The sequence below is a fragment of the Corylus avellana genome, chromosome 3 (genome assembly GCF_965113065.1).
Source record: "Corylus avellana chromosome 3, dhCorAvel1.hap1.2, whole genome shotgun sequence".
NCBI lineage: Eukaryota > Viridiplantae > Streptophyta > Magnoliopsida > Fagales > Betulaceae > Corylus > Corylus avellana.
Genome location: NC_142492.1, coordinates 30,536,550 through 30,556,239, shown reverse-complemented (window position 1 = coordinate 30,556,239; position 19,690 = coordinate 30,536,550). Strand labels below are relative to the sequence as shown.

Sequence of the window (19,690 nt, the reverse complement as noted above, 5' to 3'; positions counted from 1 at the left end):
AGCATTTTTCTTTCAAAATTGATGTTGCTTTAATATTACTATTGAATTTATGAAAAATCATTATCAAATTTTAATCTAATAATTTTAAAAGCTATATCAGTTTTGAAGGAATGGTTTGGATGTCGTTGGTCGTTAGGGGCAGCACTCATCTTATATATACCATGTTATAAACAATGGAACTTTCACCTATCCTAGGGACATCTCTTTTTTTTTTTTTTCCTGAGTTTAGGCTATTACTTGCTTTACATAAAATTGACTCCTTACTTGGCCAAGTCAGGAGAAAGCACTTCCTTTAGAATATTTTGAAAAAATGATTCAATTATAATTACTCATGCTTAATGAACTTGTGAACCAATTAATTTAATGTAATTTACATGGGCCTTATTAATGGGCTGCATGCTATATGCCCATGCTTTGACTAAGGGTTGACACCTGTGGACTACAAGCATTTGACCAATCGAACAAATCCTTGAAATTACTTTAAAAATAAAATAAAAAGAAATTAAAAATAAAAATCCTTGAAATTGAATCAACCGACAAGAAATGGATCAGCTCGACACCAAATGGGTCTCCACCGTAGCCAGCATATGGATTCAGTGCACCAGCGGCTCCCTCTACACCTTCTCCATCTACTCCTCGGCGCTCAAATCAAGCCAGGGCTACGACCAATCCACGCTCGACACCGTGTCCGTCTTCAAGGACATCGGGGCCAATGTCGGCGTCCTCGCCGGTCTCCTCTACTCCGCCACCGCAGGGGATCGGCGCCGCCGTTCTGGGCCTTGGGTGGTCCTCCTGGCGGGCGCTGCCCAGAGCTTCCTGGGCTTCTTCCTCATGTGGGCCTCCGTCGTCGGACTGATACCCCGGCCGCCAGTTCCGGCCATGTGCTTCTTCATGTTGGTTGCGGCCCACGCCTCGCCCTTCTTTAACACTTGCAATGTGGTCACTGGTGTACGCAACTTTCCTAATTACAGTGGCACTATAGTTGGAATTATGAAGGTACGTTTATTTTATTTTTAGTGTGAAAGCTTTTGAATGGTGTGAGGTTTATGCTTTTTTCGTGATGATCAGAGTTTGTGTCGTTGATAATTTAGTAGATGTCTATAGAATATGTCTGAGAAGCAAAATTTGTGTTCATTGATATAAGAATTGGGGGTTTTTTGGTAGTGGGATTGGTCCTTGCTACTGTTTGAGCTTGGTATTTATTCATTTGATTGTCATGATTAAGTATGGATCCTGAAATTTATCTTTTCTGTTGCTAGGGATTTCTTGGTTTGAGTGGAGCCATTTTAGTTCAGGTATATGAGACAATATTCAACAACGAGCCTGCATCCTATCTTCTGATGCTGGCTCTTTTGCCTACTGTCAATACTTTGCTGCTCATGTGGTTTGTGAGAATTCACAACACGAATGTAGGGCATGAAAAGAAGCACCTGGATTGTTTCTCGTTGATTGCTCTGGTTGTCGTTGCTTATCTTATGGTCGTTATAATATTAGAGAATGTTCTTACTTTTCAATTGTGGGTACGTGTTGTCACATTTGTCCTGCTCATGCTGTTGCTTGCCTCACCTTTTTGCATAGCAATTAGAGCCCATGAAAGGGATTCTGATAGGGAGGGGGAGCAACTAATGGATGATCCCAACCGACTGGATGCTGAGAAGATACATGTGAGACATGATTCTGCTGGGTATCACCATTTGCCCAGCAGCATTACTGGTCAAGAGATGGATAGTAAGGATAATAGGACTTTGCAAGCAGAAGAAAATGTGAATCTGTTGCAAGCCATGCACACCATAGACTTCTGGCTTTTGTTTCTTGCCATGGCATGTGGTATGGGCTCAGGACTTGCCACAGTGAATAACATCTCCCAGATAGGAGGATCTCTTGGTTATACCAGGTTCGAGATAAGTACTTTGGTCTCTTTGTGGAGCATCTGGAATTTTCTTGGCCGTTTTGGAGCTGGCTATGTATCAGATTATTTCCTACATGCGAGAGGATGGGCAAGGCCATTGTTCATGGTCATCACTCAAGCAACCATGAGCATTGGTCATGTGGTGATTGCTTCTGGTTTGCCTGGTGCTCTGTATGCTGGTTCAGTATTGGTTGGTGTTTGTTATGGTTCACAATGGTCCTTAATGCCTACAATCACTTCCGAGATATTTGGTGTGGTACATATGGGTACCATATTCAATACAATTACCATAGCAAGTCCTGTTGGATCTTATATATTTTCTGTGAGTGTTATTGGGTATATTTATGACAAGGAAGCATCAGCAGAAGGCCACACATGCACTGGAACTCACTGCTTCGTGCTATCTTTTGTTATCATGGCATCTGCTACCCTTTTGGGGTCTCTTGCTGCCATGGGGTTGTACTTTCGGACCAGAAGTTTCTATATTCAGGTTATACACAGAAGACTGCTAAATTCTCTGAGGGAGTGAAGTGTTGAGACTGCCAATTACTCTGACGGTCTCATGAAGGTTTTTCTGTTCAGTGAGGTAAATGCCGAAATGCTCTCTCTCGAGCTGCTTCTTACGACATATGTTTATCACTGTCTTCTCTATTTGTCTGTGTGAAAGCTTACCTACACTATCTAGGGAGAAGAGGAAGTCAACTCTGTCATTTTCATCTGTCCTTCAAATCAATGGGTAATTCCTCTTGTTGAAATGTATATTCATAGTGAAATATCCTATCTGAATGCTAGGATCAGCTCTGGGCAAAAAAGCATTTCATAGGAGGGCTTCATAGGTAGAAGTGAAAATAGATCAAAGAATACTCCTCTTTCTTTGCAGGTCAACAGAAACTTTGAGGGAACTCATTAATTAGGTCAATGGGATTTTGGGATTTAGTGATATACCACAAGGGAAGCAAGGGGTTTTCCAGATGGTAAATCCCTTATTCTTAAAATTGAGGCCATCTCTAGGTTTATATGATAGTCTTTCAATAAAAAATCAACCTAACATGAATCCCCAAAACAACAAAGGAGAGATGATTTATAAAACGATACCTTGTAAATCTAGAATTACAACCGAGTTTGCCTCCTCCAACTGAGCGTGTCTCTGGGCTCGTAGATGAAATTTCAGAACTCACATTGGTTGAAGTTGCCGAGTTGGAAAACCAACTTATGAGAAAAACAGGATAGAAACCACCAAGCATGTGAAACATGATGAATGCACTGATTGTTTGGGTCATGATGAAGGCATCAAAAGAAGCCAAGGGGGTGAAGAAACCAGGCGAGTCTGTTCTTTTATAAATCTAGTATTGTTTATTTGTTTCGCTTAGTACTCATTTTTTCATGCTTCCCAAATTGCTTAAATATATAATGTATAGTTTCTAAGATTGAATGTTTAAAGCTACATTTTTTATGTTTCTGATTTGTGCATACCCCATTATTTACCTGTTATCATGCTCGCGTTTTGCTTCTTCAAAAAGTGAAGGAAAGACTGAAGGGCTACTGAGAACCAAAGGTTGAAGGGTTATATGCAAACTAGTGTATGATTTCTGGGGAAATTAATGCATCGTGGATTAAGTCTATGCAATTCCTTAGAATTGCAAGCTTACAATTCCTTCCATTCAGGCCGTTCATTCAAAATAAACGGCCTGGATTAAGCCATGTAAGCACCAAGAATAAACAATAAAAAACAAGGAGTGGGCCGAACAGGACCCAAAAACCTAAAAAATTTCTCACAAAATCAATTTCAACATTCTTACTTTTTACTACTATTCAAATAAAAAAATAACTACAAAACAATTTTTTTTACTTTTTTATACAAAACATTTTTACTTATTCTCTCACATCAATCAAATCTCTTACAGTTACGGTCAACTTCCTTTTTCAAGCCCTTTGCTAGACACACCTCAAATTTATGTAGACGAGATTGCCCACAATTTCATAGAGGTTTGAGAGGACGAAGAATACTTCTAGACTTATTAAAATTATAAAGGGATTTTAAGTTTTAATATATTATTAAAATTACATAACCATGCATTGATGCATAAATATGGTTGTATTGACATAATGAAGTTAAATCTATTCGTGCTAGTAGGGGTAGGGTACGTGCTATTACTTTTATTATAAGTGTATTACAAATTGACGTGATAGTTTACGTATCATTTGCCACACCAATTATTAGACAATTAAATTTGATTGCGGCTAATATGAGATTGTCACATCAGTTCGTAAATACACGTGACACTTATTACATTAACCACTAAACAATTAAATTTAAAATTTCTAAAGTGATTATAATAAAAGTGATTGTACTCCATGCAGTTCCCAAATATATTCGTAGATTTTATGCCTCACTAGGTTGAAGATTGTTTTGTAATTATTTGTTGTAAGAAACGAAAGAAAAAAGATCCAACATTGAATTTGTGTGGGACCCACATGAGTCCACAACGCTTGTACAGTCTTTGAGGTTCGACACCCTCAATATAGCCCTATTCCTTAATGATTCATTTTATTGCGAGTGCTTATTTTTATTATTGATATTTTTGCACATAAAAAGACCATATCAATTTTTGGCGCCATTGCTGGTGGATGTGAGTACTTCTTATCATGAGCAAACTATCACCACACGGAGGAGTGGAGAAGTGGTCGAAAATCACGTGGAAGAGAGGAAGGAGGAGCAATTAAGGCCTCACAGGATCTTCATTGAGCAAAAGGCAAGAAAGTGAACACTGAGGCTCCTTCATCAACCACTCCTATTCTCGAGAAGCCATATGAGCCCTGAGCCCCTATTCTAGGTAATCTGAAATCTTCATTTTTTGGGACAGATGACACTCTCCTGGTCATTATTGCTTATGACTTACCAAGAGGCTAGGAGAGTAGTCTGGAAGAGCAAAAAGAGACCACTGAGGTAGAAAAATTCCCCGAGTATTCTCCTCATTTTATTCCAATTCATGATTTCCTTCTAGATAAGGAACTATTTGAGAATACTTAGAGTGATCTACCTCGATTTGCGAACATTATGAATTATATTTCTATAGGTAAAATTTATTCTCTTTGTTCCAAAAGAAGAAAAGATTGATGCTTCAAATTTAAACTTAAGGGTCAGAGAACACTGAGCACATCAAGGATGTGGATTTCGTTGACTTGGGGGATCCCATATATTTTGACAAGATGAGTCAGCTTCATAGGTTCAAGCGTAAGCCCTGTGCACTCGAACCTCACTCCATCAAGATACATGATCTCTATCCAGGTTTGTTTTCTCCATTAATGTTGTTAATAAGTGCCAAATGTTGCACATTCAAGCCACTTAACTCACATATGTTAATTCCTTAACACTGTTATTTATTTGATTTTGTATATTTTTGTGTTTTCAGGTTCTTAAGGAAAGATGCAATTAATTCTATTGATTTTGGGCTTATAGCACATTTTGAGAAGACCTAAAAGATGTGATTAAGCCTAACCAATCATAATAGAGAGCATATATGATGTGGTTAAATTTAATCAAATAAAGGAAATGATTAAATTAGAATTTCTCTAATTGGAGTTAAAATTGAATTGGATTCAGATTTGGATTCTGCACATGTCTTAGTATTTTGACCATAACTTTTTGCTCAAGTATCGGATTGGAAAGCTAATTCAAAATAGTACAAATCGTTAGGAAATAAGATTTTCCTAATTTGGACATTTGTTATGGCAAAATCATCCCGCTATATAAAAAGACAAATCTGGACAAATTTTATTCCGATTTGTACTAGGGTTGCTCCCTAAATTAACTAGGAGATTGAATTACGATTTTTTTGGGATTCCTAAGGCTTCTAGGGTTTGTTTTACACTCTATAAATAGGCATCTAAACCTTGATGAGATGTGTGCTTAGTTTTAGACAGAAATTATCTTCTTGGAGGCTTGACAAGTTGAAGAGGAGAAGATCATGGTAGGAGGTCATCCCAACACTAAATGAGCAACTAAATTCATAATAGGGCATTGATGTAGCCATTTCCAAGTAACAACGATTTAATTGTATTTTAATTTAGGTTTTTTGATATGCATGATGGTTGTATAATTGTAAGAATTGATCTTAATGTTTATATTCAATTATTATAAAATTCTTATCTTGTCTTATAAAGTTTTTTATATTAATTGAACTCAATTCTTCATATTTTCTGTGATTATATGTAGGGCTGGGTATCGGTCGGTTAGGACCGGTTAATGGGCTTATCGGTCGGTTAACCGATAAGCTATCGGTTAACCAAATCCTAACCGATTACCGACCGATAAGAAGTGTTAACCGAAAATTATCGGTCATATTGGTAATCGGTTAACCGGTCGGTTAAATCGGTTTGGGCTTTTGTGGGCTTTTTATTGGGCTTTTACTGGTTGTTAATTGGACCAAAAATTAATTATTTTGGAGGTCCAAATACGTTTTGTTGGGCTAAAGTCTAAAATAGCTTATTAAAAATTAGTTATTTTAGAGTATATTTTTTGTTAAAATACCTTATTGAAGCTCTTTTTTTTTTTTTATTGATCCACTACAATAATAAATATAAAATTCTAAAAAATTAAAAATTAAAATAGCTTATCGGTCATATCAGTCATATCGGTTTTTCGATAAAATATTTTTAACCGACCGATAACTATCGGTTACGATTATATTGGTTCGGTTAAAGTCGGTAATCGGTTAATCTGCCTATCCCTAATTATATGAATGATTGTTATACAACGGTTTTAACTAACACATGATCAATAGGATTAGATAAGCCATGCCTAGAGAAAACGGATTGTACTACACCCTACTTTAGTATAATTTAGGTAGACAGTTCGTACTAACCGAAAATAGGTTATGCTTATTCATTGATTGTATCACTACAAAAAACACATTTTTTGCTGACCCATGGTTACTGACGTGTCAGACGACCTGACACGTCAGTAAATCTTGCTGACGGGGCTTTCCTGACGTGTTTCGGTCGTGAAGAATGTGGGTGTCAGGAAATCGGAATTCCTGACGTGTCGAAATTGACACGTCAGGAATTACTGACGTGCTGAATTTTCACACGTGAGTAAATCTTCTGACGTGTGAAAATTGACACATCAGGAAATTCCTCACGTGTCAAAAACTGACACGTCAAGAAATTACTGACGTGTCAATTTTTGACACGTCAATAATTTCCTGACGTGTCAGTTTTTGACACGTCAAGAATTTCCTGACGTGTCAAAATTGACACGTCAGTAATTTCCTGACGTGTCAAAAACTGACACGTCAGGAAATTACTGACGTGTCAAAACTGACACGTCAGGAATTCCTGACGTGTCAAAAACCGATAAACCTTACAAGGGCAATAGATGAATCCATCAAGGGTTCTACAGTTACTAACTGCAAACTCCACAAACATTCTACACCCGTCTCTGTATTCCCTCGTACCCCTAGACTTTGTCATCCAACTCTTGTCCATTTTTATCTACGTACATGAGTTAGGAATAAATACATAAGACTTACAAATTGTATACATACTTTCAAGCACATGCATGTATATAAACATAAACCGATACCTAAATATTTGAACCACATTAGAAATATAAACCTATACATTCTCGTATAGGGTTAAATTGTTTATGTCCAAAAATATATACATATTCATGCGTATCTACATTCAACCGTACTGAAGGGTGTATTTATAACCCTTATCTATTATAATTAATCTACAAAAACCAAATAAAAAAAAAATACTTGATCCAAAATTTAAGCATTTTCTTTGGTGGGGACCCTAAACAAATTAATTATAGCTAGCTTATAACTTATAAGGTTGTTCTAGTACATCTACCGAGCTAGGTTCATTACGAGGACCCTAAATACAATAAATATAGCTTAAATGTCGTTAGCCTTTGGCATGAATTAGTAGGTGATGACATGCATGGGTCATACAACTCTTTTGTTTGGTGTATTTATTTATTTTGTATATGATATATATAAAGGTTAAAGGAATTTTGAGTGTATTGCAAATATGGCAAATGTTTTGGTAATATATATTTTTGGTTCGGACGTTTCTTGGGTTATTGACACATTAGATTAATTTCTTTCATATTAATCACAATTTTAACAAAATTCCAACTAGTTTTTAGGTAATATAAATTTTAATGCGTTATATTTCAACAAGAACAAGCTATATAAGTTCCTCAAATTAACCAAAATTTTATCCGTTTTGTATGGTTTTTTTTTTTTGTTTGAAAAAATAATATATGTAGGATAGAATAAAGTAAGAATCAAATTGAATATATTTTGCAAGTGTTTTAGGTTATGTGTTTAATTATGATTAGATTTGTTAAAAAAACTCAAAACAAAAGTGCGAAAAAATAGTCTAAAAAACAAAGTCATGACTTTTTACTTATTCAATATAGCACGTCTATTTAAGTTTGACAAGGTTTGCACTTTTGCCAACTCTTTTTCCCGTTAAATCCATGTAATTCGGATTGAATCCTCGCGTTGTGTGACTTTATAACTTACAAATTAATCCATAACGTTTATGGTTAAAAGAATATTAAAAAACTCATTAACGTTGAATATTAATTAAACAAAGTCTTAAACTAAATCTCTATAAATATTATATATCACCACGCACTACACGTACTAATTAATTAGAAGGTCAAACGATATTGAAATGAATGATAGATTAAAATTCATATAATGTTTTATAAATTCTTTACTAATAAGCCAACCTTTAGCAATTATATTTTCAAACAAAAACCTAGCTAGCATGAGAAACATCATTTTGCATGCATGTGCATATCCAACGTACAATAAGTAATTAATTATTAGATATTCCTAAAAAGAAAAAAAATTTCAGCTCAATTAGATGCTCACAAATACTCAATCCAGTGCATTATTGAAATATATGACAGAATAAAACATCAAATTTATAAAACAACACAATATTATGCAATAAAACAATATTCTGCAATATTAAAACAATATTATATATAAAATAAATCAATATTTATAGTTATAAAATAAAACAATATATATATATATACATATATATATATATATATATATATATATATATATATATACCTGCAGGAGAGATGGTGGAGATTGGCGGAGCAGATTGGCCGGAGAATCGCCGGAGACGGCAACGGCGAAGTGGACGTGGCCGCCGGAGAGAGCTAGCTAGGAGAGAGAGTGCTACGTTGCTGCTGCAGAGAGATAAATTAAGCTTATCACAGAGAAAATGAAGGAGGAGCTAGAAGAAAATGAGGAAGAGTGAGGGAGGAGATAGAAGAAAATGAAGAAGAACCATACCTGCAGGGATGGCGCGCGGGAGAAGAGAAGTGTGCTGCGTGCGTGCGATAATGGAATAGCAGGGGAAAGAGAGAAAATATCAGGGAAAACAAAAAAAACAAAAGAAAAAAAAATGATGATTAAAACAACTGTGTATGCGTGCGATGGGACGGCCAGCAGGCGCTGGCCTTCCCAACGCACGTTCCTGACGTGCCACATAGGCACGTCAGGAATTACTGACGCGCCACATGTGGCACGTCAGTAATTCCTGACGTGCCTAAGTGGCCCGTCAGGAATTATTTAATATATGTATATATATAAATATGTTTATATATATGTTATAGTATTAATTATATATATTAATACTAATATAACTAATATTTGTCTGTTTTGTATGTATATATATACATGTACGTTTATATGTTTATAATTAATATAGCATTAATTATATTAATACTAATATAATTTATGTTTTCCTCTTTTGTATTTCATTTGAGTTCTCATGTATTTGGTTTTATTTTATGTACGTGAATAGTGCAGTTACTCTTACAAACAACAATTTCATTTTAACGTGCATGGCTCAAACCTAAATAATATATAGCGTGCATGATTTATATATATATATATATATATATATATATATGTGTGTGTGTGTGTGTGTGTGTTTGTCAAAACTTTAATATCATCTATCACCAATATTGTTACTTTAATTATTTTAATTAATGAAATACCAAATTTGGTATCTCATAATTAAATGAATGAGATCGAGAAAAATGCATGTTATATATATATATCCTTTAGTCTAATTTGAACCATGCATGCACGTTAAATAGCCATGTTATATATATATCCTTTTGCATGGTTTTGCTATATATATATATACGGTATCTCGAGTAAAACATGGCTAACAGTTGGGAATTTTCTTATTTTTTTTTTAATTTTGAATGTTCAAATGGCATGGGTTACGGTACGTGTTATAAAAGAGAAGTATATATATATATTAAAGTACTGGCCGGTGTTTCTTTTCTAAAAATTAATTTTATTGAATGTTAATTGGAATTCAATCATATTGTACAATATTAAATTAATCTGATAATGTTGGGATCAATCATATATATATATATATATATATATATATATATATATATATATAATATATATATATATATTATATTTACTGACGTGTCTCTTTGACACGTCAGCAATTGTTGACGTGTCAAATTGACACGTCAAGATTTATTGACGTGTCAATTTGACACGTCATTAAATCTTGACGTGTCAATTTGACACGTCAATAAATCTTGACGTGTCAATTTGACACGTCAACAATTGCTGACGTGTCAATTTGACACGTCAATATTTATTGACGTGTCAGTATTTGACACGTCAGTAAATAATCAGCCAATTATTTATTAATTTTAAAATGATGTCACAATTAAATTTGGTTCAAATTTACTGACGTGCCAAAGTAACACGTCAGTAAATACTAACGTGTTGTTTTCAACACGTCAGTAAATATTGACGTGTACATTTTAACACGTCAGTAAATAATTTGCTGACGTGCTACTTTTAACACGTCAGCATTTACTGACGTGCCAAAAAAATGTTACTGTTTGACACGTGAAGAAACGACCTTTTTTTTGTAGTGTATGTAACCTATTAAGAAATTTTATACCTATCGAAGATGAATTGTACCGCATCTTAGTGGTTAGATGGACAATCCGTATCAACCGAAGATGAATATCCGAAACTCATATATAGTTTCCACAAGCTTTCGGGTTTCACGAGGCGGAGTCGGGAATTACCAAGAATTATTTTAAGAATTGTCATTCTCAATTCTAACTTCTCACTTCCGATGTTTCGGTACATAATTAAAGAGGTAAGGATGTGATTGATAAATACCAATTTGTTTGTGATGACTGGTGAGGAGTGGTTAGACAAGGTGACAACTCACGCAAAAGAACTGAAAACAGGAGTGAGCATGATAGGATATCTAGCTAATTAATCCCCAAGTAAAGGCAAGACTAATCTAGACTCCCCCCTCAAGTATTAGTGCTATTTTCAACTATATATTATTGCTCAAATAGGGTCCAAATACCCACCGACAATGATGCACGTTTTAGGAAGAAAGACTAACCAACAAATCTTACCATTTTTGGGTAACCTGTCTTTTTTGCACCAACCATTCACTTCAAATTTTTTTGTAGTGAATAAAATTTTATATATAGCTAGCAACTCGAGGTGATATTTTCTGTAGCGAGTAAAATTTGATAGTTAAGGATTTTCAAATTAGAGTACTATTACTGATCTTGATGTACAAGACGTTTGATGAGACGTTAAATTTACATATAAGACATCCCCTAATTCATTGGCTCCGTTTGCAAATGGCAAAAAAAAAAAAAAAAAAAAAAAAAAAAGACCTTATACTATTCATCTTAAAATTAACTTTTGATATTCTTACTTTTTACATCACATCAATTACTTTTTATTATTATTCAAATAAAAAAATTATTATAAAACAAAAAAATTTCACTTTATCATACAAAATATTCTTATTTTTTTTTTTTTTTTTCCACATCAATCAGATCTGTTACAGTTGCATGTGACTTCCTTTTTTAAGGCGAATGACAAACAGAGCCAATGTAATGTAACCCCTTTTGTTTTGTTTTTGTTTTTCCCACATGGTATCCCATGCAGTTCCTAGCTAGTTCTTACGTTAGAGGCCATGATCTTTTCTTAATTAGGGTTTCATGTATTTCACATTTGGTACACTCACATATTATAATGTAACATATATATATACATATATACGTCGACCACAACCCGTAACTGGCAACTAGGTCCCACTCCCACAACATGAAGGAACAGCTAGATTCCATGCAGTTCCAAGTTCCTACGTTAGCTGCAGGCATGATCTTTTCCCCCCCGGACAAATGATCTCATGTATGTGACAATTGATCCATCAGTCAAAGGAAAATATTGGTCCCTAATATTTCACAAAACCAAATAAATAAATAAAAATAAATTAAAAAAAAAAGTGTTTAGAGTTGTGTTTGAAAAATAGAATTTTTAAGTCAAAAAAATGTTTTTTTGACAAAATCTTTATTTTTAAGCTTTTGTCAAAAGTACATTTTAACCATTTTTAAACTTTTTGGACTTTTTAAAGCACTTTTAATTTTTTTACCAAACGAGTACTTTTTTTTTTTCAAACAAATTTTTTGAATGTTAGAACCTGTTTGGGATTGCGTTTGAAAAATAGAGCTAATTTTAAGTCAAAAAACGCTTTTGGGCAAAAGTTTCATTTTTAAGTTTTTACCAAAAGTGCATTTTAACTATTTTTAAGTTTTTTAACCATTAAAAACGCTTTAAATTTTTTTTACCAAACAAATATTTTTTTTTTCAAACAAATTTTTTAAATATTAAAAACACTTTTAAACCATTCAAACACACGTACAAAAAAGTTAAAGCTCCCGAGCACTTCAACAGTGTAATGTAAAAGAAGGCCAAGCAAAGCAAAGCAAAACAAAAAAAGTCACCCGTCCGTACACCCTCCCCACAACGCAAAAACACACTATTAACATCGTACGAACATGGTCAGGGGACCCAATGGGCAATACATGTGGCTTCCAACGCCAGACACAGAGAGAGAAAAGCGATGGAGACATGGAGACAAATCTAGTAAAATGAGTGCAGCACAGTGCCTCCACCCAATCACAACTCGACAACGTTTTTGACGAAACCGCTCTGGTTTCCCAATCCCGCCTTTCCCCCCCCTCCCCCATCAAACCTACCCTCCCTCCCCACTTGTTCAACTGGTTTTCAACTTTTCTATAAATACACACGCACCCATCTTCTTCCTCACTTGCACTGTATGTGGCTGACAAATTAAGCTTGCTTTCACACAATACATCAGCTGAAAAAGATCACACCCAGATAGAGAGAGAGAGAGAGAGAGAGAGCTCAAAGGAATTATGGGGAGAGGAAGGGTTCAGCTGAAAAGGATCGAGAACAAGATCAACAGGCAAGTCACCTTCTCCAAGAGAAGGTCTGGATTGCTGAAGAAAGCCCATGAGATCTCTGTGCTTTGCGATGCTGAGGTGGCCTTGATTGTCTTCTCCACCAAAGGGAAGCTCTTCGAGTATTCTACAGATTCTTGGTAGGCCCATATATTACATATGTATTTCTTTTATGTCTTTTTGGGTGCTTGATGAAATGCTCAAGAGTAGAGAGAATTAAGCTTGTTTTTGTTCCTCTTGCATTTTTTTTTTTTTTTGGTGGGTGCTTTTTCATCTTTTGCTAGGGCTCCTTCAGGTGCTTCTGGGTCTTCATGTGATTGACTTACTGTAAAGTATACTAACAGGAGCCTCAAATATATGTGCTTTGTCCCCACTGGAACTGGAAAGAAATAAATGCCAGTGGGTGAGAATTGTAAAAGGATATCTTTTTTCATTATTATTTGAAGTTGCACGATGTAGAAATAAGAATAGGTTCAGTCAATGTAATATTTCAAAGTTTTTCTACCATGAAACTATTGTGCATATATATTTTCTCAAATTTTATAAGCTATAGTATGATTATTTATGGATTGATGAGGTTATTTAGTAGGGTTTAAATATATATATATATATATATATATATATATATATAGAAGAAATCAAAGAGATAACAGACGTACCTAGTGGTATCTTATGTGTAACATAAAAGGTTGTCGTTTTCCAGAATAAGAAAAGATGATGTTCAGCAGCCCAATAGAAACAAAAGAGCATTTGAGCAGTGGAAGCAGTGAGAGAAATAGGAGAGGGGGGAGAGAAGAAATGAGGAGCAAAACTATGATTATATATTCTATTTCAGTCTTTTCCTCCCTCTTCAAGATGCATGTCAGTGATAATAAAAAGAACAAATAAACCCTAGTTCTTTCAAATTAGATTGCATATTTTAATAATATCTTTAAAAAGTTGATTATATATTAAAAAATTAAAAATTGTAATTTAATCTATTCTCTGAAAAAATAAAAAAATAAAAACCCTAGTTCCTGAATATTTAATTATGTAGTCTTTGTTTAAAAGGTTGATTTGATTAAATTTTCTGATTTTATGGCGACTCAATCATATATAGTTAGTCTTATCCCTTAATGATATATCCCAAAGCTTGTTTGGTTACGAATTAGATTATTGAGTAAATGACAGCTTCCACTTGGGACTCTTGCAATGGCTGATTAAGCATATTCCAAAGCTTTTAAGGGTCATATCATGGAGCTACTACCATCTATAATCACAGTAAAGCATATATATATTAATATAAAAGAGACGCGGTTTATGTTATTCCTTTATATATGTAAAACTTATATATAGGCCTCATAAATTTAATGATACATTTATACATTTATTATTAGAAAATGAATAAAAAAATGTGTAAAAGAATAACTTTTAAATAAATAAAAAATATATTGGTTATACACAAAAGGAATGAGAGGATCGTACCCATTTTGACAGACTTATTATCCTTTTTAGTTGTCAAATGGCACTTCCAAGCATGGAGACCGAATTTCAATTGCATCAAGGCAGGACTGAGGTTTTCTACTGTGGTTTGTTTACTTTGGTACTGGGATTAAAGTTGACACACACACACACATAGTCATATCGTACGTATTAGAGTTGGAACAGATTTGAGGGGATATTGTTTAACAGTAAAATTTCCTTCCTTAACGCATCTCCCTAGGATGACAGGTGGTAAAACCTGATTTACCTACTCAGAAGGAGAATCCATTGTCCCCAGAATATACTTGATTAGTAGGTATAGTAACATGATCTTATTATGTGCCCAAGTCAAATGACTCCTGTGGGTGTAACCTAAAAGGCCTTCCAAGTTCTCTCACTAATTTGGGGCAGCCATCTCTCAAATACTCAAATCCGTGAACTGAGATTCCTTTTTATACTCTCTCAAGTACTTACTCTTTAATGTGAGAGTTGTTACGTTAGCTTTTTATTACAGTGTTTTTTAATCCGCATAATTCTCTTTCTGCAACTCATGTTAAGAAATAAACAATTAAAAGTGTAAAAAAGAAAATTCGTGTAGTATTTCTCAATCAGGATTAATGTTGTAAAGGCGAAGCTGTAGTTTACTTGGGGGTTTGTCTGGCTGTCGAGGAGCTCAATCTTCAGGATGCATTATGTCGTACTTATCACAAAGATTATTTATTCAAGTGTTTCAACTTATCAGGAGTGGAATTACACTATTGCATGTTCTTTCACTTTTATAATATATATATTATTCAAGTTATCAAGAGTGGAATTACACTATTGCATGCTGTGAGGTTTTTCTTTAGGGAATGATATTTCTACACTTGTCTCTCACGCATGCAGGAAGATGGTGTGAAATCATAAAAATTGGACGTTTAAATAGCACCATTTTCTCTTCTCTTTTTCCTCTTTCTAATGTAAGATTTAACAGAAATAATGCAATAGCATGCATGTGGGATATGTTGCATCTGAGTCCAATAGTATGCTAGGGTTTTCAATTCTTTCGATGCTCATAAATGCCTAATTAATTCGTACATTACAGTCCAAAGTCATTAATGAGGCTTTCCTTTTGTTTTCTATTTCTGTTGTTGATGTTTTCATCATGCATAGATTTCTTCTAAAACTCCTCGAAGCTATTCTTAAGAATAATATAGTAAAATTCTATGTTTTATAACTTCAAACTCCTTTCTAATAGATTATCATTCTTTCTTTGTAACAGTATGGAAAGGATCCTTGAACGGTATGAGAGATATTCATATGCTGAGAGGCAGCTTCTTGCAAATGATCTTGAACAAAATGTATATGCCACCAATCGATTGAATAAATTTCAAATTCCAGAATCTTATTATAGGGAATTTTTGTTTATTGACACACCATTAATTAATCTTTTCATATATAGGGAAGCTGGACTCTGGAACATGCAAAGCTCAAGGCTAGGATTGAGGTTTTACAAAGAAATCAAAAGTACAAACTTGAATGCAGCCATTTATATACTTAGTATAATGAAAGAAACAAAACCCAAATATTACTTTCTTAATTATTGATCTTTACAGGCATTTCGTGGGAGAAGATCTGGATTCCTTGAGTCTTAAAGAGCTTCAAAATTTGGAGCAACAGCTTGATTCTGCACTCAAACACATCAGGTCAAGAAAGGTAAAATCATTTTACTAATAAATGTTATTGGTGTTGTAGTTTATCCATTAATTATTATTTTTAATTAAATACATAAATCTTTCACTTCCAGAACCAACTTATGTACGAATCGATTTCAGAGCTGCAGAGAAAGGTAAGCTCAAGCTACCCCATGTTTTGTCTTCAGTAATAAAGTGGAAATCCATCTACCTATATATAAATAGTAAACAATTGTCAACTTTGCTTGGTCCTCTTGTTGATCATGTCCTTTAATATATATAGGATAAAATTTTAATAATCACACAGTCCAAAACCTTAAGTTGATACAAACGAGTGAATTTAATCATTTAATTAATAATTTAATAAAAACAAACTAGTCGAGAGCCATAAAATTTTATAGACCTCACTCGACAATGTATTCTAGGGTAGCTTTTTGGCTTTTTAGTTAAAAAATAAAAGCATTAACACAGCTACAAAAATAAAAGGCTTACAAAACACTCAAAACTATATTCTCAAAATACTTTTTCAATCAAAATGCAAAAGACTCCATCTAAAAGGTTTGATCAAACAAGCTTTATATTGCTTAATGGGGGTTGCCTAACAGCGTTACATGACAGGACAAAGCATTGCAGGATCAAAACAACTTGCTTGCAAAGAAGGTAAACATTTTCTTTTTACCAAAAAAAAAAAAAAAAAAAAAAAGAATCTCATTCCATTCTAAGTAAATAATTAGCTCCTGCAAAACTTGAATAGTTTAAAAAGGTATATATTCCATGATACATTTTGAGCCAACACTAGGTGAAAGAAAAGGAAAAGGAACTAGCCCAACAGGCGCAGTGGGAGCAGCAGTGTCATTCCCTCGATTCAGCCTCTGCCCAGCCTCCACAGCCGTTGCAGCCATTGAACATTGGGTACGTAACTCTCTCTCTCTCTCGTTTGCATGCTTCTGCTCTCATCTGAATTAATGTATATGTATATGTATATGTATATGTACATGCTTTGTTCTACATTCCTGCATGCTTGAAAGACTAAAATGGCATATATAAGAAAAAAATATTCAAAAGAGAACTCAAGTTGGTGAAAATATGTGCATTTGCAGAGGGTCTTATCAAGCAAGAGACAATGAAAGAGTGGACGAAGGAACTCCACCTCATCGAGCCAATGCACTCCTGCCGCCTTGGATGCTTCGCCATCTTAATCAATAAGATATCAATATATATAATATATAATATATAATATTTTTTTGTCTATAGAAACTTGATAGGGATGTGGATCCCAATATCCAATATAGTACTGACGTGTGGTGGAACAGCCCCAAATGTTTGTATCTATTATTATAAGCTATTTCCTTACTCTAATAATTAAATTACAAACTAATTTGGTATAAGAACCGATCCTTAATTATGTCATTATGTATGAATATTTTTGTTGTACAATTACCTCAAATATCTTATCAGAATGATCAGTTGTTTATTTGGAAGGAAATTAAGTGATTTCCTTATCACACGTACAAAGAATGTGATATTCCTTATCTATTAAGGAATATGGAATATGGAATATGAGGAATGAGTGTTTTTTGTCCAACAAAGAATAGGAACTTAAACCTATGACTAAACCAATATTATTGCTTTTAAGGATTCTGTCTTTTGTACGAGTTCATACTAGAGCTGGTTTATTGCCTAGGCGAATTTAGGCGGTGAATTAAGGCTTTTAATTAATGAAATTTGGCTCCAAATTCAATACTCGTCCACTATAACTAACTAGATATTATCAGTTCATTTGAAATGGAGAGGATCCTAATTTAATTAGGATAGTATATTGAGACATTTGAAGGTAAAATAGTTGTTTTGAATTAAATTAATGTATTATTTACTCTTCTAATTCTCATATGTTACTTATTTATTATTTAACTCTCATGATTCTCATAAGTTACATATTGATTATGTAACTCTCATAATTCTCATAGGTTACATATTGGTTATATATGTAACTCTTCTAATTCTCATAGATTACATATTGATTATATACTTATTGTATTATTGGCCTCATTCAACTATAAATAGGCCATTTTATTGTACAATTTCAATCAAGTGAAAGAAAGATGTAGCCAAAAAAAGGCTTTGACGTGTGGATGTAGGCCATAGGCTGAACCACTTTAATCTATATCTTTCATCTTTACTTTTTCTCTTTATATTTTTTATATACTTTAACATGGTATCAGAGCCTCAGGCAATGATTTTTCTAAACTCAATTTTTCCTTAGCCATTTTTATTCATTTGCTCATTTTTGCAATGGTTGAAACATCATCTAAAGCGATTTCTTTCATTTGAGAGCAATAATTCGCATGGGTCACTCAATGATCCTCATTATGTTCATCACTCAAATAGTCCAACAATGGTGCTTGTTGCAACTCTTATGTCCGGAGATAATTATCGCACTTGGATTCGTGCTATCGCTATCGCTTTATGTGCCAAAAACAAACTGGGTTTTGTGGATAGCGTCTTGATGAAGCCAATTTCACCTAATGACCTTCCTCAATGATAAAGATACAATGATCTTGTCTTTTTATGGATTCTCAATTCTGTTACAAGTGACATTTGTAATAGTATTTTATATACCGGTCAGACAGTCGCTGATGTTCAAGTCCCGGCCATAATCGCCGTTGTTGGCCAAAGAAGCTGATGTTCATGTTCTAGCCATAGTAGCCAATGCTGGTCAGAGTTGCCGAAGTTCAAGTTTCAGTCATATCAGCCGATGTTCTAATATAGGCCATAGTAGCCATTTTTTAGTCCCTTTGATGTTAAAGACCAAACCTCAACGTACGTGATCTACCGTTGGGTTTGTGGGAGCGTATTAAGACATTTGAAGGTAAAATAGTTGTTTTGAATTAAATTAATGTCTTATTTACTCTCATAATTCTCATATGTTACATATTTATTATATAACTCTCATGATTCTCATAAGTTACATATTGATTATGTAACTCTCATAATTCTCATATATTACATATTGGTTATGTAACTCTTATAATTCTCATAAGTTACATATTGATTATGTATTTATTGTATTCTTGGTCTCATTAAACTATAAATAGGACATTTTATTGTACAATTTCAATCAAGTGAAAGAAAGATGCAGCCAAGAAAATGATTTGATGTGTGGACGTAGGCTATAGGCCGAACCACCTTAATCTGTTTCTTTCTTCCTTGCTTTTTCTATATATATTTTTTATATACTTTAACATAGTAGAATTGAGTTTTTATATATGTATAATACAAATTTAAAGCAGCAATTATGATAAAGAGATTAGTCAATGCTCT

At 33.9% G+C, this 19,690-nt stretch overlaps 2 protein-coding genes across 2 annotated transcripts; both read left to right on the top strand.

Moving 5' to 3' along the window:
• Window positions 1–524: 524 nt before the first annotated feature.
• On the top strand, window positions 525–3,490 carry LOC132176481 (protein NUCLEAR FUSION DEFECTIVE 4). Its single transcript, XM_059588706.2, has 2 exons — window positions 525–996; window positions 1,260–3,490. Exons 1-2 carry the CDS (start codon window positions 544–546, stop codon window positions 2,436–2,438), a joined length of 1,632 nt encoding a protein of 543 aa, XP_059444689.2. The 5' UTR covers window positions 525–543; the 3' UTR covers window positions 2,439–3,490.
• A 9,558-nt stretch (window positions 3,491–13,048) lies between these two features.
• Window positions 13,049–17,755, top strand: AGL8 (AGAMOUS-like 8). Its single transcript, XM_059587365.2, has 8 exons — window positions 13,049–13,375; window positions 15,958–16,036; window positions 16,138–16,202; window positions 16,292–16,391; window positions 16,483–16,524; window positions 16,988–17,029; window positions 17,169–17,281; window positions 17,470–17,755. The coding sequence occupies exons 1-8, from the start codon at window positions 13,191–13,193 to the stop codon at window positions 17,573–17,575; spliced, it is 732 nt and encodes a 243-aa protein (XP_059443348.1). The 5' UTR covers window positions 13,049–13,190; the 3' UTR covers window positions 17,576–17,755.
• The last annotated feature ends 1,935 nt before the right edge of the window (window positions 17,756–19,690 follow it).